Source organism: Pavona decussata, unplaced genomic scaffold (genome assembly GCF_977016875.1).
Source record: "Pavona decussata unplaced genomic scaffold, jaPavDecu1.1 SCAFFOLD_53, whole genome shotgun sequence".
Classification (NCBI taxonomy): Eukaryota; Metazoa; Cnidaria; class Anthozoa; order Scleractinia; family Agariciidae; genus Pavona; species Pavona decussata.
In genome coordinates this window covers 4,293,781-4,319,068 of record NW_028145475.1, presented here as the reverse complement: position 1 = coordinate 4,319,068, position 25,288 = coordinate 4,293,781, and the positions used below count along the sequence as shown (strand labels likewise).

At 38.3% G+C, this 25,288-nt stretch overlaps 3 protein-coding genes and 1 long non-coding RNA gene across 6 annotated transcripts in view; 2 read left to right on the top strand and 2 right to left on the bottom strand.

Moving 5' to 3' along the window:
• LOC146480589 (TNF receptor-associated factor 4-like) overlaps positions 1 to 25,288 on the bottom strand; it is a 116,797-nt gene that overhangs the window by 43,415 nt on the left and 48,094 nt on the right. The window lies entirely within an intron of this gene.
• LOC146480588 (TNF receptor-associated factor 4-like) overlaps positions 45 to 25,288 on the top strand; it is an 83,441-nt gene continuing 58,197 nt past the window's right edge. For all 3 annotated transcript variants that reach the window (XM_085109780.1, XM_085109779.1, XM_085109777.1), the window contains exons 1-2: positions 45 to 272; positions 652 to 709. In XM_085109780.1, coding sequence (XP_084965906.1) covers positions 85 to 272; positions 652 to 709 — 246 coding nt within the window. In that variant the 5' untranslated portion in view covers positions 45 to 84. The remainder of the gene's footprint in view (positions 273 to 651; positions 710 to 25,288) is intronic.
• Positions 11,569 to 20,369, top strand: LOC146480595 (uncharacterized). Its single transcript, XR_014864729.1, has 3 exons — positions 11,569 to 11,857; positions 18,745 to 18,885; positions 20,042 to 20,369. It is a non-coding gene; the product is annotated as an uncharacterized LOC146480595 (long non-coding RNA).
• LOC146480594 (uncharacterized) lies at positions 20,477 to 22,615 on the bottom strand. Its single transcript, XM_085109363.1, has 2 exons — positions 21,604 to 22,615; positions 20,477 to 20,701 (listed from the first exon to the last, which is right to left on the bottom strand). Exons 1-2 carry the CDS (start codon positions 21,916 to 21,918, stop codon positions 20,477 to 20,479), a joined length of 540 nt encoding a protein of 179 aa, XP_084965489.1. The 5' UTR covers positions 21,919 to 22,615.

The window sequence follows — 25,288 nt, the reverse complement described above, 5'->3', positions numbered from 1 at the left end:
CAGCCCTCTTCAGCAAAAGTAGCCCTTTCACTTTCAATTTCCGCAACGAGTTCCGCGCGTCTGTGTATCGCTCGAGTTTTGATCATGGACCCAGAACAACTATTCTATGGAGAGCTAGTGCATGAACCCAGATTTGGAGGCTACGATTTTGTGTTTGTCGACGTGTTGTCATTAGGTCAAACCTGCCCGATCTGTCTTGTTGCCATGCGGAATCCCGTGCAGACAACATGCGGCCATCGCTTCTGCGAAGATTGCTTGTTGGGAACATTCAGGTACCATTTTCATCTTGTATGCTCTTCTCTGATCTCAGTGTATCTTAATCGAAAACTGAGAAGGGAATGGTAATTGTACCTGTAGATATCAGATTAAGATACAGCCTTGCAACTCATACAGCTGAATAACGCGTTATTCAGATTGCAGCTGAGGAGCGGTTCCGCACAGGCAACTTTGAATACCTAATGATATACATAGCATTACTCTTGACGGGGATCGTTTTCTTAGCACACAGCGGTAAGGATAATATCTGTGTCTACCACTCTTAACTCTTGAAAAATAAAGACCCTGGGTGAGAATTAGTCTGTTACTTGAACGACACCCGAGTCTTTCTAATTCATTTGACCAATCTGATGACATCATAATTTATTTTTAAAGGCAAGGCAATTTTCGTGTCTGTCCTCAAGACAGGAATCCTATCCCTGACGAGGGAGGGGTAAGTACAACTATGGAAAACATGCTTATTTTAATATTTTTGACAGAGACGACATCTAATATCCTGATGTCAGCTGGCATGACTTCTAACACCATTTGTTTTGTCATCAATGAAAACACTTTGTTTCCTTAAGTGCTAACCCGGTCTCGCTCCGGTAAACGTTTCAAACTTCAGGGAAATAAGAATTAGAGGAAAACCGATGGAAAAGTGGTCTGGATGATTCGGAAAACTAAAGAACATTTCAAGTTAATTGCCTTTGGAAAATTATAAGAAGCCATTCTCTTTGCGAGCCGCTAGAGTTTTTGTAAGAATGAAGAGCCCTCACTTGATCCATTCATAAGCAACATATTTGCTTCAGTGCAGCTTACAAAATATAGTCAGTCTAAGACTACGTGTGGCTACTGATATAGCACAATTTTTATAGCATTAAACAGAAATAGATGTTATATAATGACGCTAGAGGGTAGTGTTGCAGAAGATTTATACATATTTATGCACAAAATCGAAAACTTGCCGCATAAACATATATTTATGAGTACCCTGCAGCGTAATTTGATCGTGTTGTTATACGGGTGAATTTGGTATGCGCTGAAGGATATCGGTTTGTTTACTTACGATAGATCCCTTGGTTTACATAAGATCGCGTGGTGAAAGTGAATCCCGTGAATGATCAAGACACACAGACAACAGGACAATAAACTTTCCGCTTAATTGAAAAATTTATCCAGACAGACCTGAAAAGCAAATTCGTTCAATTTTTGCCTCGAGTAAAGCCACGTAAAGGCGACCGATGCAAGCGAACTGCAAGTCCCTTTAAGCACAATTTGACTCTATATGAAACTGAGCGCGTTTTTCGAATATTTCGCTAAAGCTATTTGAAATATGACAAATCGATCACATTTGAACCTGTAATATTTTGTAAAGTGGATTCCCAGGAGTACACAAAAAATTCCGAGAAAGTCAACAGCTCATGTGATGATTTGCAGATCTTGCGATGCGATGATGATGATGCGATGCGCACATGCGATGATGTGCGATCGCACATGGTTCGCTTTGACACAATCTCGAACAGGAATTTCTTGGCTATGAACTCACTGATTTCCTCTGTTTAAGCAGCCGAGTGTTTCTTAAAGGTTGTTCATTTGATTTACAGTACCGATTGAAAACCACAAATGTCCAAGAACCACAAACTGGCACCTTGAAAATTCACACATGATGACGGGGAAGCCATTATGAATTGAAATAGGATCTTCCATGCGAATAAAGCCGACTGAGATCTAGTCTTGACGAGGTGAACAACGGGTCAAAATCGGGTGAAGTTCGGCATTCTATTGCTGCACTCACTCGCTCAACATGAAAACATAGTCAGGCTTCGCCTCTATAGGAGGCAGTAGCCACAAAAACTTCACTGGAAAATTTACATTCGCCGTTGTTTAGAGTTAAGAAAGACGTCGAAGACTCCAACTGAAAGCAACCTAACTGGTTCATTGATCAACTCAGACATCTTAGTAGTGCAACTTTATAAAGACATGCAGCTTGACTGATCCACGCCTTGAAAACCGTAAACTAAGCAATTCAGTATTTTTGCGTTGTGAAAATGAACCTGTTTATATTAGTTTGACGAAGTGGGTTTCTTGTGTTCACGTAGGAACTGAAGACAGCTCAAACGAAAAACATAACTTTTAGGTGCTTTTCAAGACTGTGATATAACTAAGCTTTTGACAGATTGATTGAGCCCAAATTGTGTCTTGAGTGGCCTCAAAAGTTTATAATATGGGAATATTTAGTTCACAGCGTTATCAATATCCTATGTTACTCAGGATCAAGTGGAAAATTGTTGCTTTAACCACCATTTCACTGAACAAACGAAATACCAACACCTCTCAGCTTATCACTGAACTAAAGCGTTGAAAACAAACAGCACCATGGGAAAACACTTCGTTAACTAATGAATGGTCACAGGCAATATTCTTGTCCACCAACTTGGCTTACTAAAAAACTAATGAAGTCAGACTTGAAGAGTCATATAGGCTGAAAATGCTATTTGACAGATCAGATTATAATGTAATTAAAACGGCACAGTCATGAGCAACAAATGCATTTTTTCCAATATTACTTTAAATGAAGTATTTTTTTTTTTCGTCCTTAATTACACAGTTTTTTCCTGATGTGGCCTGGGAGAGGGATATTCTTTCTCTCCGTGTCAAGTGTAAGAAGAGTGAAGCAGGATGTGACTGGATTGGGCAACTACGTCATTATGAGGTAATTAACGTGTTTTGTATAAAAATTGGTTGTTTTAAGGATACTATTATCTTTTTCGTTAGTACCGTTTTGAACGAAATATGACGCCAAGATTAGCGAAAAGCGTCGAGAAAATGATAACAATCTTACCGAGTTAATAATAATACTTCATTCAATCTGATCAATGTAAACATCGATACCATGAACAGGAGATACCAGTGGTTATCCCTATCGAGGGTATCCCCTTTTAAATCAAAGCAATTCAAATCAACTCAACACAACACAAATCAAATGTTAGTTTTTGAGGAGAGGGGAAAACCGGAGCATCAGGAGAAAACCCTCTCGGAGCAAGGACGAGAACCAACAAACTCAGCCCACTTATGACGCCGAGTCCGGGAATCGAACCCGGGCCACACTGGTGGAAGGCGAGTGCTCAACCACTGCCTTAACCTGCTAACAGGTTGAAAGCTATACTCGAGAGTAGCTAGGGTTACCTATTCAGTTCAGTCTGGTATCTCAGCAGAGAGCACTGAATGATAAAGGTTTTTCTTCTAAGATAGGGTAACTACTGATAAATGAACACAGTAAGTTAATTTCGCGGATCATTTTCTCAAGGTAAAAAACAAACAAACAAACAAAACAACAACAACAACAACAACAAAGTTTAAAACCTATTCTAAAAATCCAGAGAAAATTTATTGCACTTGATCAAAATTTAAGTCCCATTGGTATTGTTCTGTCTGGTAAGAAATAGGCGATTGTATTAGAGGTAACCAAGGTAAAGAAACCTGCCCTCTTTTCCAGGAACACTTTAACTTATGCCTTTATGAAGATGTTGCTTGTGAAGACTGTGAGGAAGAAATGCAGAGGATATTCTTAGACGAACATATGACATCGGAGTGTCTCAACAGGATTGTGCAGTGTGAATATTGTGAGGAGGAGTTTGCCTTCTGGCGCACAGAGGTGAGCCATTTGCTTTTTCATAGCCTCATGACTGCTGACGACTTAATTTATGATAATTAAACGTTATTTCGGTTACTCCCATACTGGTTAATTATAATTCGGAGTTTGCCCTAAGTCAGTCGGTTCCAACGTCGAACGTAGCATGTTCCGAACCTATTACAAACTATATATAGCAAAAACAACAGCTTTTGTTCGTTTACTTTACGTACGGCACATGTAATGGTGTATTTTTGTGGCACATGTAACGTTACACGTTTGAGACGGGCCTAATAAATGAATCGAGCTTAACTGAGTTGTTGCATCCAACTATAAGAAAGTAAAACTGGAATTTTCGTTACTTGTTTCTGTCGATTGCGGTTTCTAGTTTTCAAAACGTATTTTTAAATTTCAGGTTCATGAAGGTGAAGAATGCACTCGTTTTCCCCTTGAGTGTCCTCAACAATGTGGATTGCAGGACATACCTCGACAGGAGGTACAGATAAATCATTTAGGTACCACTAGCGTTCACCACAGTACAATACATTAGTAAAACTAAATGGAAAGGCTACATTATGACATGCTGGACAATCATGTCTATCCCATGCAAATATATAACTCGCTTTAAGCGTGGAAAAACTGAGGAGGATACCAAGTTGTGATTGGTTTTTATAGTAGAAAACGGATTGATAGCGATGAAAAGATACGACTTGACTCATTTTGCGCAAATTACGAATGACAACATCATCATCATCATCATCATCATCATCATTTATTTATAAAAATAGAAGAAATGATTGAACTATGAACTATGTCTTAATAAAGTTGATGAACGATTGTCAAGCCATCGTTATATATATAACAAGCTACGTTGTCCTTTAGCCCTTTCTTCACGTCCAATTCAAACTCGTTACTAATCAAACTATCTTTGCATGCAGGTGGAGTCCCATGTGAAAGATGACTGTTCGATGACGATGGTGTTCTGTCCATACCGTGGAGCTGGCTGCACCTTTAACGTAAGTTTAAAATAACCAATATGGGGGACAAGCTGCTGTACCGCTCTTAAAATTAAACGCCTGAGTTATCTTGAAGCACTCGACACAATAATTTACTGCTGGCTATGTTTGATAGTCTTTGCGCCAGAACATTAGGCCGAGGCTATCTATGGGCTAGCTCGAACTAAAATGCGTCTCCGTACGGGCAATCACGAATTCCTACTTTTTTGGATTTCTTTTTTTTCCCTCAATAGTAGCAGAAGTCTTAATTTTTACGATGCCATTACTAGTTCCGGACAACTACAATTTATTCTAGTTTACTTTCTTTCTTTGGTATGCTTTAAGACAAACCCTCATCCTGATTCAACTTACAAACACACACAACATTCACTGTTTTTTTCCTCAGGAAAAACGGATGAATTTGAAAGCTCACATTGAGGAATCCAGCGAGGAACATCTGAGCAAAACATGGTCAGAACTTATGAAGGCAAAAGAGGAACTGGATGACGTTAAGGAAATCAAAGGACACGTGGAGGAAATACAGGGTCGCGTTGAACAATTCCAATCAGAAAAAGAAGCGATGGAGACTTCCTTGCAAAAAAACAGTGAGGAAGTAAGCGACTTGAAGCTTTCAGACAAAAAGCTTGAGATTGAAAATTTGTCGCTGAAGAGAGAAGTTACTGAATTGAAAGGACAGCTCGCAGAGATGAAAGAGAATGCTGCCTCTGAGAACAGGTCACTTAAGGAACTCGTGCAAACTTTACAGAGCCGGCTTGATGCTATAGAAGTAAAAGAAGGGAAGGCACTTGACAATGAGGTAACTATGTTTTTGAAACGCCTATTATAGTACAGAAAATAGGTCTTGCCAATCAGTTGCAACTCGCTAATTTTTCGACTTTTTTTCTTTTTTCTGTGTGTTGCTAGTAATTTCCCTACCTCCCCTAAATTCTGTTTGTTCTTTTTTTGATTGTAATAACTGTAATAACATTAATTTTTATCCTTAAATAGTTGTAAGTCTGGCCCGCCCAGATTAGCTCTCGCTACCTGCAGGCCAGTCTCTCTTTTTTGCTACATCTTTTTAAATTTTTGAATAAACTTGTAAGACTCCTGTCTTCTTAATCATAGCTGTATTTTCCCTTATAACCCAGATATCGTGGAGCTCTCGATACTTTACGTGGAGGAAAAGAAAGGGTATATTGCAACAATATTTCTATAGCCTGTAAACCTCTTTAGCGGCGGATAGGATGAGAAGAAAGCCCAACCTTTTTTACATTCCTCCTAATACCCCACCAGAATAACTGTGTTTCATATTTAACTAGCGTCACTTTTTCAGTTCCTTGGAAAAGTTCATGAATCATTAGCTCTAACTTCCAAAACATTTATGCTCCTGTTTGCAGAAGACGTTCTCGGTGGCCCAGCAATCCAACGAAGATACAACTGTAAAGTTTAAAGAGATTTGCCCATCGTCTACAATGGTCCCCAGTTCCAGGTCCAAGCCAAGTCTGCGGTCGAAGGCTAGTCTAAATATTCGTATTCGAACTACTGTAACGAGACAAAGGAAATAGCTTGTACACTTTAGTATCGATTGAATTTTGCAGTTAGAAATTTTTCCCTTAGAACCCAAACACCGAGGAGCTCACTACTATACGAAGAGGAAAAGGAAAACAATATTGCAACAATATTTCTTTTGCCGGTAAAAGCCCTCTCTAGCGGCGGATAGGATGAGAAAAAAGGACAACCTTCTTACTTTCCTAAAAATACGCAACCAGAATGCCAGATTATAGCTCAACATTTCTCCTGCTTGGTGTTTCATAATTAACTAGCGTCACATTTCCAGTTCTTTGTGAAAGGTTATGAATCATTAGCACTAACTTCCAAAACAATTATGCTCCTGTTTGCAGAAGAAGTTCCTGGCCCAGCAACCCCCTCTGTCTCACGCACAGACAACTGTAAAGATTGCAGAGTGTTCCCAGCAGCTTCCATTGGTCCCCCGTTCCAATATGAGTGGAGACGCTAGTCCAGATACTCCTTTTGAAAATACTCCGTGGAAACAAGCTCGTCAGCAGATCCAATGGCCAAAATACAGTTAGATATTTGTTCAAATAGTTAAACATCACGAATGACTAAAAACAGTAACTAAGTCTTATAATAGAAGTCTTTTGATAGGACGTTGATATTCTTCTATTACCAACAAATTTAAGAGAAAGTTCAAGTGAGCTTTCAGAACTGTACAGGCCCGCAAATGATCCCGGCCTGCAAATGATGCCCGGACCGAAAATGATCCGCAAACTGGACCGCAAATGATCCTCGGACGGGAAATGATCCCCAAATTGAACCGCAAATGATACCTGATCGCCTCACCGTAAATATAGAATGGAATGGACTCAAATTTGGACAGTGGATTTAAACTTTATACACTCCAATTTTTTTTAACTACTCAACATTCATTACTGATTTAAACTATCTGCATGCAAATTTCAAAACTTTAAAAATTATCAGTGTAGCAGCTCTTTACCTATAAACTGGAACATACATGTACTTATACCATTAAAACGCCTAAAATGGCACAAATTGTACGAAACTCCTCATTTTTCAAATAGGGCTAACAATACGAAATAAATTTTAACAGTAGAACTCAAAAACAGTTGACTGGAACAGATCTTATACTAACAAGTTCCCTAAAGTACGATATTAAACGCAAGTCCATTGAAACTGCTATTTTTTCGATACAGCTTTGAAACTAGAGCAAGAGGAGACGAGAATTTTAATACTTAATGCAAGCGCAAGAAAGTAAAGATTTTCGAAAAAGGAAGAAGAGTTGGTCAAAGCGCTTGATAAGGTGATCAAATCTCGCCCACTATCGTCGCCTTTTTTCTTAATCGGACCTTAGTCTTAAGCATAACGTTTTAGTCTCGGTCGTCCAATACGTTATCGTGTAATATGTTGATTTTATCTTTCGTTTTCCTTTTGCTGCTGATTCATGAGAGGACGGATATGACTTTTACTGTAAGTATCATTTCACGCTGGTTTATTTTTTAGATGTGTTAGGTAAGTGTGAAAATGGGTCAAAGTTTAGGAGATCAACTTATCATCGCTCCTAACACAGTCCTGGTAAACGTTTTAAAATGACGCTGTAGCCTGTCAAACGTTTGAGATCGAGTTATTATCAAGTGGTAAATGTCGTAACATGATTCTTTGATCTGAATAAAAGACTCCATTCCGTTTACCTGTTGTTTTTATCGGTTTTAAACAGGATGCCGGGCACCGAGAAAGGGCTTCTCGTCCTTTTCTCGTGTTATCAGTGATGAGCTGCAAGCTTTCCGAAAAAGCTCCGTAGTTCAAATTTTCCCTTAAGGTTTTAACATGGTGAAAAGAGCTACCTTTCGACTAGCCGACGAAGCCATGTTCGACGGCAAAGCTGTGTCAGATTTTGAAGTTGTCGGACCTTTATCGTTTGGTCTTCTCGCTGTTTTGTTTCGGCAACAAACTCAGAAGATTTCGTTTTAAAAGGATCTTCGTTTTAGTCCTTTAAAAGAATTTGTAAATGGCCTTGAATTTAGTGCTTTGTCTGTTGAACATGAAACGATTACACGTTGTACAAGTTTCCACCAACGACGGCCATCAAGTAAAGATCAACGCCGGCCGTAGCTTGAAAGCTAACTATGCCAGCTCCACCAACACCGCTGGTAAGAGGAGAAGCTGCAGAAAACCCGCTGCCGATGACCCCAAAGCAAATTTGTGTAAACGTAAAGTAAAATTCCTCCCTAAACATGAGCGAGATTTGTGACCCGGGGGGGGGGGGGGGGGAGGGGGTACTCCTCGGAATTTTCGGTGGGGGTGTGCCGTGGGGTTCTCCAAATCCTAACCCTATTTCAGACCAAAACATGCTATTTCCGACACCCTTTTTCAGACCAGGGGCCCGTTTCTCGAAATTCCTGTAACTTACCGGGCCCGGTAAGTGTCTTTGGTGATAATGTTTCTTCATAAAGTCAATTTTTGTTAGCTTTGAATACCAAATTTTAAAATCTTATAATTCTATGAAATCACTGCCCGAGTACCATGTCTCTAGTCACTGTGTAATCGGCAAAAAATCGTTTACAAATATACTTATCGGGCCCAGTAAGTTACCGGGACTTTCGAGAAACGGGTCCCTGGACTCTAAAATCCATACCCGTTTTCAGACCTTTGTTGTAGCATAATTACGCTTTGTCTCAATGCCAAAGTCAAGAATTGGTAAAATTCACCCGAAAATTCAGCTCGAATGATATATTTTGTATACTTCTCTTTCTACTGTTCATTTGAAGTTGAAAAGACAAATACGTTTATACGCCGTCGCGGTTCTCTTGAAAACCATACCAGATTTAAGACCCTAGTGGTCAAAATCTATACCCGTTTTCACACCAAAACGACTAAAAAAACCGGTCAGTGTAAAATGCAGACTGCAGACTGGGGGTAAAATGCAGACTGAACACTGCAGACCAGGGGTAAAATGCAGACTAAATTAAATTAAATTTTGTTCGGTTGGGCAGGTTGTATCCCGGAAAGTATTCATTCATTTTAAACCGTGAGAACTGTTTTCATTTTCTACGATTTTTTCGCAAGCGCTAAATTCCTTTCTCGTTATCTGCGCAACAGAAATCTTTTCATATTTGAATTCTACATTTACTCAGCTTTCTATAGAGACAAAAATGAGCTCGATAGGACATACATTTACCGAGATACGAATTTTTGAGTTTTCTGTACTCGGTTTGTTTACAACGTAATTTAATACACGGCGGACGGTAGTAAAATGCATCCAAATATCCGCGCACTTTAAAATTCACCGATATATTTCGAAAGCACATCGTCAAATGCATTTTTTTTTTCAAAACTATAACATTTAAATATCTTGTTGAGCGGTTTTTCTCTTTATTTCGAAGCGAATTCATGGAGAAATAATTTTTGAAAGTATTGGAAGAAGTAGGGCGCCGTCCCCAAAAGTCACGCAATGAAATCCTAAGTTTTTTTCGCAAGCCTCAAATTCCTTTTTCGCTAACAACGCTACATGTATCTTATTTGGAATTCTACACTTACTTATTAACTTTCTATACAGACCAAAATCACTTCGAGTGTTGTAACTTTAAAAAGATAGTCTTTATAATTTAGTCTGCATTTTACCCCCAGTCTGCAGTCTGCAGTCTGCTTTTTACACTGACCGCTAAAAAAACATACTCTTTGGGGCGGCACACACCGGTGGGGATTTATGAAAATTTAGATATTGACCCGGGAAGTAGCCTCCCACGCAGTCGTTTTTAGGGGACTCGTATTACCTCCTCCCCACAAACGCCTGCTTACCCAAGCGCCACATTCCTTTCCCACTGTTTTACTCCCCAAGCACCCTAGCCAATCACCGTCGAGGCATTGTTTAATGACATCAAATCAAATTGCTGGTTACAATGGTCGCTTCCGTTTCCCGCGGGCTTTGTACAGTGTCTACAGTCTCTGTTACAGTCTGGAGAGATGCGGGAGTTAACTTGGAATATACATAGTTTTTCACTTCTGGAATGGCTGGTCATGGCTGAAACACCAAAACAAATATCGAATGTGAATACAAGCGCTTCTTGTGCGACGTTTTGACACTGCTGGGAGAGTCAAAATCTTCGGGAAAGTGTAATCGATCTTCCCCGCCTGATCGACTTGACAGTCGGTGAAGATATCGCCTCTTACGGGTGCGGAAACTCTGGAGCAGATTTGTTTGTTTGTAGGAAGTACTACGACAGACTAACTCGATTCGAGAAAGCAAAGAAGAATGTAGAACGTATCAAGGGGAGGTCTGCAGTATTTATCACTCCATTAAAGACTATTAAACGGAAAGTTAAACGACAAAGAGCCGATCAACTTGTGGTCCTTGTGGAAAATGTCGCACATGCCTTCGAACAAATTGCAACAACAAAGCGAGTTTCAAAATGCAAAATCTTTAAAGTTTACCGACATATCGGGTAATATTTCGGTTTCCTCCACACCGACAAGGTCGACAAGAGCTTGATAAATATTAAAGCGACTTTGCGTGACCAGTCGGCAAATTGCCGGACGAAAATATCGCTATTTCCCGTCACGAATTTTTTTATTGCAGTCAGTTGATAGGCATTTACACAGTGCTAAAAGCTCACGTAAGCTCGGTCAAGTTCTGTCTCCGTTGTGATGTTTTTCACTGCTCCCGCGAGAGGCGTTCAGAGGTCAAGGTCAACCTTCCAGATTTTAGAAGGTTCACTGTGATTGGCTTAGCGGCGGAAAGGAATGTGGCGCTTGGGTAAGCAGGCGTTTGTGGGGAGGAGGTAATACGATTCCCCTAAAAACGACTGCGTGGGAGGCTACCCGGGAAGAAGCTGTTGATAACAAAAAGGGTACAGCAGCTGATCAACCGAGCCAATGCCTTATGTGAAGAAAAGAGGGAAAATTTGTCCACCGTTCTGTCATTTTTGTGGGCGTTTGGTTACCAAGACGCTACAGGTGTCATAAACGATGTGATCGAGGATGTGGCATCGGCTCAAGAGAGTCATGAAGGATCTCGCTGAAGAGGAAACGCTAAGCCAGATTGGGTACTTTTGTTTTTTGAAACGCACGCAATAATTTCTGGCCATACATGGCAAGCGGTGACCAACAACAATTGGAAAAACGGAGGTAAGTTTTCCATCTATTTGTACAAAACTATAATTCGTTGCGTTTTGCGTTTCGTGTTCAGACTAGTAGCCTGGCCTCATTGATGCTTTAATTTTGGCGCGGTTACCAAGGAGATGGCTCGATGCTACCAAAATGTTTGATTTTGGACGATCACGAAGCAATGTTTTTTTAAGATACTCATAATTCTACTTCCCTATTTTTTTGTAGTTATGATGGACAATTGCTCTCTTACCTGGTTTTATCGTTGATCGAATTTAATGGAATCTATTTGACATTTCAACACATTTCGTGAGCGAGCATCACATTGACAGAGGTGAGTCAAAAACTGCTTGCAGCAAACTTTCAGACTACTACACACATACAATAGTGATCCTCCAACTAAGTATAATCCAAAATAATTTCACTAACAATATTTTCAAAACTACAGTAGCCTTTATTTCAGAAGGAAATGCTGACCCCAAAATTTTACCACATGTCAGTCACTTCACTGCGATTTGTGAGGGATTACTATCGTCGACAAATTTGGGCAAATATTTCTTTCCTTTTGATGGCACAACAAAGTTCTAGCTTTTTTAAACTGGTTGAGGTCTCTCTCAATGGTCTTTGTTAAATTTTTCATCGGACAGTTTTCGTTTCTTGTGAAAATTTTTTGTCCGCTACTCACAAAAATAGTTTGCAAAACTTTGTTGACCAGTCAGAAGCGCTGATCACACCACTTGATGAGTTCATTTGTGTGTCTATACTCTAATCACAAACTCCGCTATACCAAACAAAACGCAAGTTTTATACAGTTCATTGTATAAATCTGTATGTTGTCCCCTTACAGGTAGCCTTGTTTTATTTTCTTTGAGGAGTGTTTCTGTTTTTTATTATTATTTTAAGGCAGCAAACTGAACAAGTGCTACATGTAGTTAGTTGCACTTAGGCTGCAGTTAATATAACTTCAGCAGGCTTTGGAAAAACAAATTGAGCAGCCTTTTACAGTGAACTTTTCATGAAATTATCCCAACAAAATAAAGGGATACAATTGTACTTGTCTTTTTGAAACCAAATTTGCAAGGCTTTCCTTTGTTAGTTGTTTTAATAAAATAAAATAATGGTGGAAATCATGAGGGGTTGGTTTCCAAAGAAACTGTTGTACTACGTATCCGTATATGGGTTGTAGAAACAAATAATGTTTGGTTTTATTAACAGAGTTGATAACTGAGGTAATTTGGCCACCATAAAGAGCATGTCAGAGCAAGGGCTCTGGCAACTCTGTTGAGAAACCAAACATTTCTTACTTAATTTGTTTTTTGTTGTTGTTTATTATTTTGGTAATGATCGAGGAATAAGAATCATAATAGATTATTTTTCATGAAGGGAAAATCTCAAGATTCTACTGAAAGACATTAATCATCAAAAAAAGTTACTTAAGGTGTACGGGATTGTCATTGATGGCAAACATCATGTACAGTTTGTGTCACCCGCCAGTTGAGATGGAAAAATAAGTTATGCACAAGCTGGTAGCATGATTAGTATTTCAAGGTTACATCGGAACTGCCCTGGTGAAAAACCTCACAGGATCTTCAAGGATCTTTAAAGATCTTCAAAGACCTGCCAAAGATCTTTAAAGATAAAGATCCTCAAAGGATCCTTATAGGATCTTTGAAGATCCTCCAAAGATCTTCAAAGATCCTGCATATGCAAGATCTTGTTATACTATCTGCAAAGATCCTCAAGGAATTGGTAAGGATCTTGCAAGGATCTTTGTAAGATCCTTGCAAAGATCCCTGCAAAGATCTTTGCAAGGATCCTTCAAGATCCTCAAAGATTTGATGAGGATCTTTGAAGAATCTTACAAAGATCCTTTTAAAGATCTTGCAAAGATCTTTGCAAGGATCCTTCAGGATCCTCAAGGATTTAATGAGGATCTTTGAAGAATCTTACAAAGATCCTTTTAAAGATCTTGCAAAGATCTTTGCAAGGATCCTCAAGGATTTAATGAGGATCTTTAAAGAATCTTAGAAAGATCCTTTTAAAGATCTTGCAAAGATCTTTGCCAGGATCCTCAAGGATTTAATGAGGATCTTTAAAGAATCTTAGAAAGATCCTTTTGAAGATCCTGCAAAGATCTTTGCCAGGATCGTCAAGGATTTAATTAGGATCTTTGAAGAATCTTTAAAAGATCCTTTCAAAGATCTTGCAAGAGATCTTTGCCAAAATCTTCAACAATTTAATAAGGATCCTTCGAAGATCTTGCAAAGATCTTTGTCAGGATCCTTAGGGCTCCTAAAGGATTTTTAAATTAAGCTGAATTATCTTTGACGGATCTTAAAAGGATCCTTGATAGTAAGGATCTTGCAAAGACCTTTGCCAGGATCCTTCATGAGCTTCAAGGATTTAATGAGGATGTTTGCAAGACCCCTATGATAAATAGAAAAAAAAGGTGATGGAAAATAAAAGGCCATTACACTTGCAATTACAGCGTAGGCATTTGGTAATTTATTTTATTAATCAATAAGACCGTTTATTCAAATACACTTCGCAGTCCAAAGACTGAATTGCGTGTACAAATAATTAAATTGTATGAAACTGAAAAACATAAATTATATATATACAAAATATAGAAAAAATTTAATAATTACAGGTAACATATAATAAAGAAGAATGCATAGAACTCTGCGAGAGGATAAAGGACATTATTTAAAAAACTACATACTACTACTAATGACTAATAATAAAAGAGTTCTTTTAACGATTGGTCTTGCACACCGGAATTATAAAACGGTTATTGCTCCTAAGCTTGTGGGATGAAAGGGCAGGTGGAGGCAGCAAATTTGAGCGTTTGTGGTTTCTTGATGAAGATATAGAGTTAAAATAGTTTGTTCGAAAGAAAGTCACACAGATCTGCCCGCTTTAGTAACAAATACATTTGTCACTTTTAAAATTAAGAATCAAAATTTCTGTTTCTTCTGAGTTTGAGCTTGCAGAGTAAATAATTATACCTTAAAGGTGTTGGAAAGTACAGACTGTTGACTAAAACTCTGAAAGTTGCAATAATGCAATGTCATCAATACTGCTGGTTTTTTGCTTGGAACTATTGCTTGGATGTCTCAGAGAAACGGGTACGTGGAATATGGAATTTCGTTTTGGCAATTTAAATTTGTGATATGTTGCACCAAGATTCCTGCTTTATATGGCTTCCCACCAAAGGATATAATTCAATAGACAAATAAATAAGTTTACTTAGCTGATTGTCTGATCAGTGCTTGTCATGCAGCATGATAGTGTCTTAGTGATACTCAGACTCAGTAATTCATTCTTATAAATAAAAAGTGATTTCCAATAGCTAAAAGTTTGCTCACAGTCTTCATCAAATGATTACCCTGTCGCTTTCTTGCACAATATTTCTTTTATAAAGGAAACAAGGAAACCATGCACCGGGCCAAGAGCGGCAGCCATCTTGGATTTCCATCAGACTTGGAAGACTGGGCACGAGCAAAGCCAAATTTGGTCAGCAGCTATACACTGCAGGCTCGCAGAAAGACCGTTTTCTTTTGGATTTTCGCAGGACTCAAGAAAACAAGGCACATTTCCTCGGTTTTTTCTTCTTTTAAGCTAGAAAATGATGGCTTTAAGCAACAAATCGTGGACAACTACTTTTTAGAAACAGGTAGGCTTTAATATCAATGATTTTGATAAAAGACTGGCTTGAAAATGTGATGCACAATTCAACCAAATGAATGCATGTGCTTCTGTGAATTTAGCTACAAATTCATCTGATCTCGGTTGTCGAGGTAGCCATTTCCTATTTATTTTTAAAATAAAACATTTACAAACGTTTTTATGGGGTAAGTTTGTAGTTGTAGCGCTAGTTGAAATGAACAATCAGATGATTGTAGTTGTACTGAGAATCAATTGCAAGCTTTATTTGTGTGGTGACTTATTCGATCGAGTATAACATTACTTTAATTTTCCTGTGATTTGATTGAAGTTGAAGGTCATTTGGTGGAGTATTATAATGCCCACATGTACAATAAAATAGCACCATCAGTTAAAAACGAATGTGAACACTGTAATCACACAGATGAACTGACTAAAGTGCATGATTTTTTCTCTTTTTGCTGTAGATCTTCAACTCAATGTTGTTGTCAAGGCCGATACCCAAGACTGCAGCTTCAGAGTGTGTGATTAGTCACCAAATCCTGCTCAATAAGCTAAGTCACTTGTAAGCAGGGGAGCCTATTTTAAACTGATTTAGTATGGTTATGAATTGTGACTTCTACTACTATATATACTACTCAGGAACAATGAAAAAATAAAAAATTTTGTAACTTTGAGCCTTGAATTCATTACTTGATGTTTGATAGTTTAATAGAAAATTAGAGGGTCAAATTGTTTTGGTCATGTAAATTACAAGCAAATTGGTACTTTTTTGTCTTTTAGCACTGTGCTTGCACAATTATTATGCCTATCAAATTTTTATAGTAGCACAACATTTGCTGATGTTGTGATTGCACTGTTTTGTTACATTATTCATTATCTAGAATATAGTTATTCCACATTTTGTGGGTCATCACGAGGGAAAAACTACAATTTTTCTAAGCCACTATAAATGTGTTAAAGTTGTGCAGACAAGGCAGTAACTTTTAAGTTTTGTTAAAGGCTGATAATTTAGAGAGGGATTTTGACTTGCACTAATGTTGTGAACAACATCTGTTGAAATTTGTTGCACTGTGTAGCCTTGTCATTAGAACTTTTGTACATAATCAGAGCTTGCTATAAGTTATTGTTTTTCTGTTATTATGTTTTCTTGTACAAACGTTTTCACTGGCAATTGTCAAACCAAATTTTAGAATAAAAATTATTACAGTTTCTTGTACATTATCACCCAGGCTTCATGTTGTAGTCAAAATTTTGTCCATCATGGTTGAGGTAAAATATCCATCTGCTGAATATTATTCTTTCACAATACATATTAAAAGTTATGTTTCTATTTCTGATTTTATTTACACAAGTTATTTTGTATTGATTTAGCATTGTAGACCTACATTTATATACAAATATATTCCTGAATCTTAACTAAAATAAGTTAGGGATTGTTCAATAAAATTATCCCTTTTATGACATGCTGATGTTCTTTTTCATCTACATACTACATGTACATTCTCAACAGCTTATTCTGAGACTCACCGGAAATTTCAGTCACAAATGTTTTTGTGATTTTGGAAAGTTCAAACTAGTACAAGATCTTGAAAAGGTTCATTCAAGATCCTTGAAGATCTTTTGCAAGATTAATGAAGATCTTCAAAGATCTTGGCAAGAGCTGCAAAGGATCCTGTAGGATCCTTGAAGATCTTTGGCAAGGTTATTGAAGATCCTCAAAGATCTTGAAAAGGTCTGCAAAGGATCCTTGAAAATCCTTTTAAGATCTTTGGCGACATAATTGAAGATCCTCAAAGATCTTGGCAAGTTCTGCAAAGGATCCTTAAAGATCTTGACAAGATCTTGGCAAGATCTGCAAGGATCCTTAAGGATCTTTGAGGATCCTCAAAGATCTTGGCCAAGATCTTCAAGGATCTTGGCAAGAAAGTTGAGGATCCTTAAAGATCTTTGCAAGATTGTTTAAGGATCCTTAAAGATCTTCATAAGGATCCTCGAAGATCTTCAAGATCCTCAAAAGATTTTCACCAGGGTGTCTCAGGTGCGTCACCCACCAGTTCCGATTGAAAAATTAGTTATGCACAAGCTGGTATCATCATTAGTATTTCAAGGTTACATCGCAACTGTCTCAGGTGTGACACCCACCAGTTCCGGTTGAAAAATAAGTTATGTGCAAGCTGGAAGCTTGATTAGTATTTCAAGGTTACATTGAACTGTATGAGTATGAGGCATGCCACCTGTCAAGGGGTAATTTCCAAATTGATAGTAGGAATATAGTACTGGATGTAGGATATTGCCACACAATTAAGCTTATATTGATACATAAAGCTTACTACTTTGAAAACATTAAGAAGGGAAAAAGTTTTAAGTCTCTTCAGTTTGAAATGAAAAAGGCTTAGGCTAATTACAAGTTACTTTCTTTCGTACTGTTGTTGTCTCTGCCAGTGGACTGTAAGATTCCATTTATTAATTTTCTTTTGACAATAGCAAACAGAAACTGGCAAAAGATGTGTCATCTTGGCAGTCCTGCTAATAAAAGATGTGCCATCTTAAGAGCAGGAATGTTTGCTATTGTCACAACGGCAACAAATTGAACTGATGTACCCAGTTTCTATTCTTGATTGTTTCTTTGTGTTCGTTTTTCTTTATGCTGCAAGAAGGCTTTGGCTTAACTAATTATACCAGTTTTTGCCTACATTTACATATGGTTAGATCTGCCCTTATGAACACTGACGAATAATACAGACCGCAGTCCAAGATTACTATAAACTCTGGAGATGTTGATAATATGGACATTTTGGTCTATCCCATGACAGTATATTAAGGGTTAAAAGTTTCGACAAAAACATACATATAGATTAAATTCTTTGTCGTATTCAAGAGAAAGATATTTCATCTCCTCTATTCAATGGCATGAGGTACTTAATATGCCCGGCATTATTTTGGAAGTCATCACAACAAACGGCTGTAGAGGGTTTCAATGTTTTAACACTCTTTTCTTTGTTTTAACTTTTTTGAAATCCAGGGTCCAGTTGTTCAAAGCCCGATTAAGCTAATCCTGGGTTAACGAAACTTTGATTTGGGTATATTTACTAATCCGTAAGGATTTGTCCCAAAGATTTTTGTCCTCAGTTTTGCCTTAGACTTTTCTTTACCATTAAATTAAAATGAGCCTTTAATGAGCGAGTTGCAAACCTTGGTTAACTTTTAATCGGGGATTAGCGTTAATCGGCTTTCGAACAACCCGGCCCAGTAGTCCTATTGCTATTGTCTGACTCTCAAGCTAATTTTTCCCTAAAATTTAGAAAGGTCGGCAAAATATTAAACAAGTTGGTCTTGATATCAAATGCCTGTTTTTTTAAGAGCTTTTTTTTTTCTTGGCTTTGATATCCAAACATTTTCTTGAGCTTTGTTTATATGTACAGCACTGGAATAAAAAAGGTGTACATAACTGAGTGAGTTATAATACTAAAGACTCAGTAAACAACACACCAAAATAGATGGGTTCCTAGGAAAACCCACCAGGTTTAACTTCATTTATTTACTTTGGCACAGTTACCTGCACCAGCTGACCAGCAGACCAGCTTTCAACTGAGTGTCACACATGAACTATTGAATACAGATGAGAATCAAATCAAATAATCAGAAATTGAAGTAAATACATGTTGCTTGCACCAAGAATGGGAAGACATATGAGTAAGTCACAATTAGTTAATACTTCCAATATAATTGGTCAAGAAAGTGGCACGAGACTTTATAATCAGTCATGAAGTGTAGGCATGCCACCTGTCAAGGGGTAATTTCCAAATTGATAGTAGGAATATGGTACTGGATGTAGGATATTGCTACACAATTAAGCTTATATTGATACATAAAGCTTACTACTTTGAAAACATTAAGAAGGGAAAAAGTTTTAAGTCTCTTCAGTTTGAAATGCAAAAGGCTGGAAAGTTAAAAGTTGACTCCTAGTTTCAAGACAGTGTCTTTTTACAAAGGTTTAAAAGCCATAGCCTTCTCGGTTTATTCACAAGTTACTTTTTTTCTGTGGTTGTTAACTTGATCAGATTCCATTCATTTATTTCTTGTGACAATAGCAAACAGAATCTGGCAAAAGATGTCTCATCTTGGCAGTCCTGCTAATAAAAGATGTGCCATCTTAAGAGCAGGAATGTTTGCTATTGTCACAATGGCAACAAATTGAACTGATATACCCAGTTTCTATTCTTGATTGTTTCTTTGTGTTCGTTTTTCTTTATGCTGCAAGAAGGCTTTGGCTTAACTAATTATACCAGTTTTTGCCTACATTTACATATGGTTAGATCTGCCCTTATGAACACCGACGAATAATACAGACCGCAGTCCAAGATTACTATAAACTCTGGAGATGTTGATAATATGGACATTTTGGTCTATCCCATGACAGTATATTAAGGGTTAAAAGTTTTGCCAAAAGCATACATATAGATTAAATTCTTTGTCGTATTCAAGAGAAAGATATTTCATCTCCTCTATTCAATGGCATGAGGTACTTAATATGCCCGGCATTATTTTGGAAGTCATCACAACAAACGGCTGTAGAGGGTTTCAATGTTTTAACACTCTTTTCTTTGTTTTAACTTTTTTGAAATCCAGGGTCCAGTTGTTCAAAGCCCGATTAAGCTAATCCTGGGTTAACGAAACTTTGATTTGGGTATATTTCCTCTAACAATATTAACTATCAACTACATATTAAGGAGGCCAGTGATGCCATTAGTCCTGTTGTTGTTGGCCTCCTTGTGGGGTTAACATCCAAGCATTTTTGAGCGTCGGCGAGTAACATTAGAATTTCTTGCTTTGTTGCTACTTCACAAAGGATTTTGCCGAGGGAATAAACATCACTGGCTTTGCGACAATGGGAGCCTTTCAAAACTTCAGGAGCGATGTGAGCAAAGTGAAAAGTGTACGTCTTTGCTGGAGGAAATGCACTGTCACAGGCTTTTCCAAAGTCGATAATATGGCCATGTTTATCACTAACAAGAACATTGTTTCATTTTAAATCACAATGAAGAAAGCCTTTGGAGTGGATATGCGCAAGAGCATCTGTGATATCATGAGAAATGATCAGCCAGTCTTTTTTTGTTAGTGAACTTTTAAGTTTTTGTAATATTTCATTGGCTTCCTCACAATACAATACTTTACTAACTGTTACGGATGTATTGTTTTCCCCTTTGAACTCCATGACTAGTGATATAGGCTCCCTTTCAATCTGGATGCCTATTATTGCAGGAACTTTTTTGTGCGTGAAAGCCTACATTATTTGTGCCTCCTTTACCATCTCCTTAGTGTTTTGCATCAGACATTGTTTTTCTACCACCTGTATCTTTAATCTTGTGAATGTTTTTAAAACGCGCCTGCCATATGATCCCTGTCCTAGTATTAATTCCTTTTCATTGATTGGGTGAAGCTCAGATGGATCAATTAAATTGACAGTGGGGAATTTAGATGGTCCTGATTTTGTATTCTGGTGTCTAATCTGGAATAAAGAAATAATTATTTTGTCATAAACAAAGAATCAAGATCACCTTGAAAGTGAAGCAAATCAGCTTGGTAAAGATGCACTTGCTAGATTTTGTCATAACAGTTATTGGTGAACTCTATACTCTTCAAATAATAAAGGAGTCAAATCAGTGCCCTCTTCAAGTCTCTCCTTGACTCTCCTGTATCCCAACCGACTCTATGTAGTCTATACGGCTTCATTTCCCTGGCATTTTTCTGGTATTTATTGATGCCTATGGGTGATAATAAAAATATTTTTATGGTGTAAAATTGAATGTCTTATGAAAGATGCCAGTAGTCTGAAGCGTTAGACCCTTTGTTGCCCTGCCCCCTGAGGGCACTACTGAGGGAGATGCCCAATTGAAGAGGGTAGGGCAAGAAAGAATCCAACAATTCACATTAATAGCTTAATGAAAGGGGACATGCTCAAAGTCCAAAGACTTTTCAATTTAAAGCCATTACCTAGCTGTCTGGCATATTAAAAGAAATGAAGCCATGAAAATATTAGCAAATTGCCCGTTTCTGTGTTTATAATCTCTGTATGGTCCTTCATAATGGTTTCTGAGCTGTTCTTTTGTGAGAATATTTTAAGAATTTGGCAATTTTGATAAAACAAAGAGGGGGTGTTGTGCATAATGCCTTGATATTCAAAAGATTTCGCCATTTCGTCATAAGAAGTGGAATTTTTTGGGCCGCATCCCCCGCCCCACTCCGTATTCTACCCCCCCCCCCCCGGCCCCAATAAATGTTTTGACTCCTGCCCCCGGGGAACTTTGTAGACTACACGATAGACTAATCATGTTTACGCGTGTCGTTCTCTTACAAACTGCTCTTCTACGATGCCTATTTTCTTCTATATTTGCGCCAAGAGAGCCTTACCTTGTTTTGGTCCAGGGTCCTTTTATTCTGTTCGGCTAATGCTTTCCATTTGCCATAGTAAATTCGCGCCAATTCTTTGGCACGAGAATACGCATCTCTTTCCTTTTGTATTCGAATTTCTCTGTTCTCTCTTTCCATAGCGGTCTTTGACAACCATTTTCTTTTGCTTCTTTCGTTTCGCATCCTGCGTTTTTCCTCGATTGAATTTTCTCGAGACTTACGTGGCATGATCCGGCTCTTTCGGAAGCGCGCGGTTTCTCTCGATCTCGCGATTGCCACCACTGTGGCAGTGTGTCTGCCCGCGTTTCCATACATCGTTATACCAAATTCGAATGGCAGCGGCTTATCGCAAAACAATAAAACGAGAAAAATTAACAGGAAAAGCTTTGTTCGCTTTGAATATCAATGTACAACTAGATCTACGAAGGGTGATGAAAAGTTAAAGTATAAGCTTTATTTGGTGCAATTTACCTGCAAAATTATTGGCAATTGTAAACCTCCTAGTGTAAAGTTGTAATATAATTTGTATTTTCCACGCGTTCCAATCTCATCGGATCCAATGATAATCACGCTTTCATAAGCGCCGGCATGCCGCAGAATTCTTTAGCTCTGATTTATTTTCTCATTACTTTGCCGACTAGTACGTCAGTGCAGGTAGTTCGGATTTCTTGATTTCGTTCATGTTTCGTTAGAAAGTTTGACAAGTGATGACTTGTCACTGATACGTAACATTCCTCCTAATGAAAACTGAGTCAGTGGAGGTGGTTCGGATTTCCTGATTTCATTCATGTTTTGTTACAAAGTTTGACAAGTGATGACTTGTCAATGACACGTAACACTCCTCCATATGAAAACTGAGTCACGTTTATTACGACTTGATGACATGAAGCGGAAAGCATAGGTGACGAAACCTGGAGCGCAAACAGATACTCCAGAAAAAGCTCTCACAAATCCTTAGAAAAGTTTTCTAAGGATTTATGAGAGACAACGGGAGGTACTTACAGTAAGCGTCTTTTCCGTCCTGTCATGGGACTCTACCCTGCGAGCAGAGGCCCTTCGATCTTCCTAGGTAAGCCCGACTTATCTAGGAAGATCGAAGGACCTCTGCTCGCAGGGTAATTGGACTCCCAGTCTTTCTTCAAACAATTTTCACAAAACATCCTGTCGTCGGTATAGACCTGCAGAAGACCATTGTCTTCCTCATAGACGCCTTGGGAAAAGCTGTCAAAATTTTTTCCGCATTTTGGACAAATTTGATCTTTAGTATTTCTCTCTTCTCCATACTTTAATTTTAATTCTTTGAGCACATCTGTTATTTCTTTTGCGTCTATTTGCTGAAGGCTATGGAAGTCGTTTTCCGCTTCATGGTCCATCAAAGCAATGCTGTAGAATCAGCTTCTATTTGACTGCGGGTTACTTGCATGGGTAGATTTTACGTACGCCTTCTCCTTAGCTAGACACTACAGCAACCGGAATATCGAAAATGTTCACCAGACCAATTAAGACAACATAATCACCTCACTCGCCGTCCATGGACATCTGTCGAAGGTACGTCTCCCTCGCACCCACCATAATTCAAGAATTCTCTAAAGTGAATGCGTTCGGGATGGGAGTGGCTGGGTTAGTTCGGGGAAAGCTTACTACATCAATGCCGAATTGTGATGCTTTCTGAGGGGGCTTTCCCATTCGAGTAAGTTGGTCTGTTTCAGTTAACTATTTTTGAGTTGTACTGTTAAAACTTATTTCGTATTGCTAGGCCTATTTGAAAAATGGGGAGTTTCGTACAAGTCGTGCACATTTTTAGCGTTGCAATGGTTTAACTTTATAGGTAAATTGTTCTGTTGCACTGAGCTGCTACATTATAATTTTCAAAGTTGTGAAATTTACATGCAGATAGTTTACATATAACGACTGATAAGTAAATAAGAAAAAATGAAGTGTATAAAGTTTAAATCCACTGTCCAAATTTGAGTCCATTTCATTCTATATTTATGGTGAGGTGATGGGGGATCATTTACGGTCCAATTTGGGGATCATTTTCGGTTCGGGGATCATTTGCCGGCTTGAAACAAAACCCACCCAAGCTTTTAGTTGTTGTTACTTAAAATAAGCACTCTTTGATAAGTGACATTTTTGACTTGTTGCGTTCAACGTAGAAAGAACGCACTCCTAATACAGATTGGAGTCGAGATTGTGTGGGACAATCGATCGATCAACGAATGAATGGATCTTGGGACGCGTATCGGGCATCCCCCGCAGATTTTGCAGGGGCGGATGACCTCATCACCAACCTTGGCAAAGGAGAGAGAGCCTGGGATCGAGATCATAGAACGCACTCCCTAATCTTTGAATTCTGGAAAAGCATTGCCCGCGGCGGTAAAGGAGTAATACATTCTCTATCATTTCACTTTATTTCTAATTGTAAGGACCTTCAGATTTGATTACCAATACCAGATTGACTACGAGTACGACTTTTGCAGTTCGCTTGCTTTAAATGATCACCTGGTTTGAAATTTGGATACTCAATCTCGTACTGAATTCTGAAGGTCCCTAATTTTTCATTTGTACTGGTGGGTTGGTGCTCATCGTGATTACCAATGGGGGTAGAGAGGGGGCGCTTATTTGGGATAATGTAATCTTATAATGTAATCTTGGAAACATGCATGTCTGTAACCCTTTGCTGTAATTCAGCTGACTGTAATGTGGTTATTTAACAGTCTTTTATTACTTGGGCGGGGCCCAAGGTATAAAATAGGATTTCTTCTTAAGTCTCAAATGGCCAATAGGGGTATACTGCGCGTGCGCTGAGTGCGGGGCGATCGGCTGGGCTCGACTGGGCTAGTCTGTCGATGGGTCGGGAACGTGACAAAGTTTAAGAGCAATTCTCCAGGAAAGTGAAGCAAAGTTGGAAATGAAAAATTTTAACCCCCCTTCAATTTTTGTGTGGAGGTAGGTTACCTTAAGAGATAAACAAAAACAACCATATTTGGATCGGCAGATGTATCGTTGCCATGGTAACCGCACTAGATGACGTGGGCCTTAGGACCATGTTTTGAGCAAAAGTTCCATTCTCAAAAAGTAAAAGTAAACGACTCTGGTTCTCGGGTGCATGTGAACCAATTCAAATGAAATTCATACAGATGGTAGAGCCACTCTTTCAGTTTATAAAATTTGCCGTTAAAATAATTTGGGTTCTATAAACAAGAAGAAAATGCTCGTCTTAGTATGTTCCCTGTCAGCCATTTAGACAAGCAGGAAAACCAAGCACAACCATATTCGTAATTTCTTCGAAAGTACTCTTTCCACATAAACCAAATTAGCAGCAGAGATTACACAGATATTGAAGTTTCTAAATATCATAAAATCAATTTGGGGAAAACTTTATTCTGGCCATGGGCGTTGAAGACACCTGGGACAAATTGCAAAAAAAATGCAAAATTGGTAATTTTGAGGGCTCTGGTATTTGGCTCAAACAGGCTTTAGAGAGAGAAAATCAGCTTCAAAAGTATCTTTTATCACCTTGTCTGCTACCTACATTTAGTAAATAAGGTTTTGGCCAACAAATTTGATGAAATATAAATTGATACAAAACCTAAATTGAAGGTTTTGGGAATTTCTTCAGGATGCTTTCGTCGCGTGGTTCTCTCCAGTGTCTCTCCTTCGCACGCTCCGGTTTTTGGACGAA

Bases quoted from the DNA above. Each gene is read 5' to 3' on its own strand.
- LOC146480594 (XM_085109363.1), bottom strand. From the start codon at position 21,918: ATGTATGGAAACGCGGGCAGACACACTGCCACAGTGGTGGCAATCGCG. The intron at 20,702-21,603 runs GTAAGGCTCTCT...TCTTTATTCCAG, and splicing joins GGACCCTGGACCAAAACAAG to ATTAGACACCAGAATACAAA.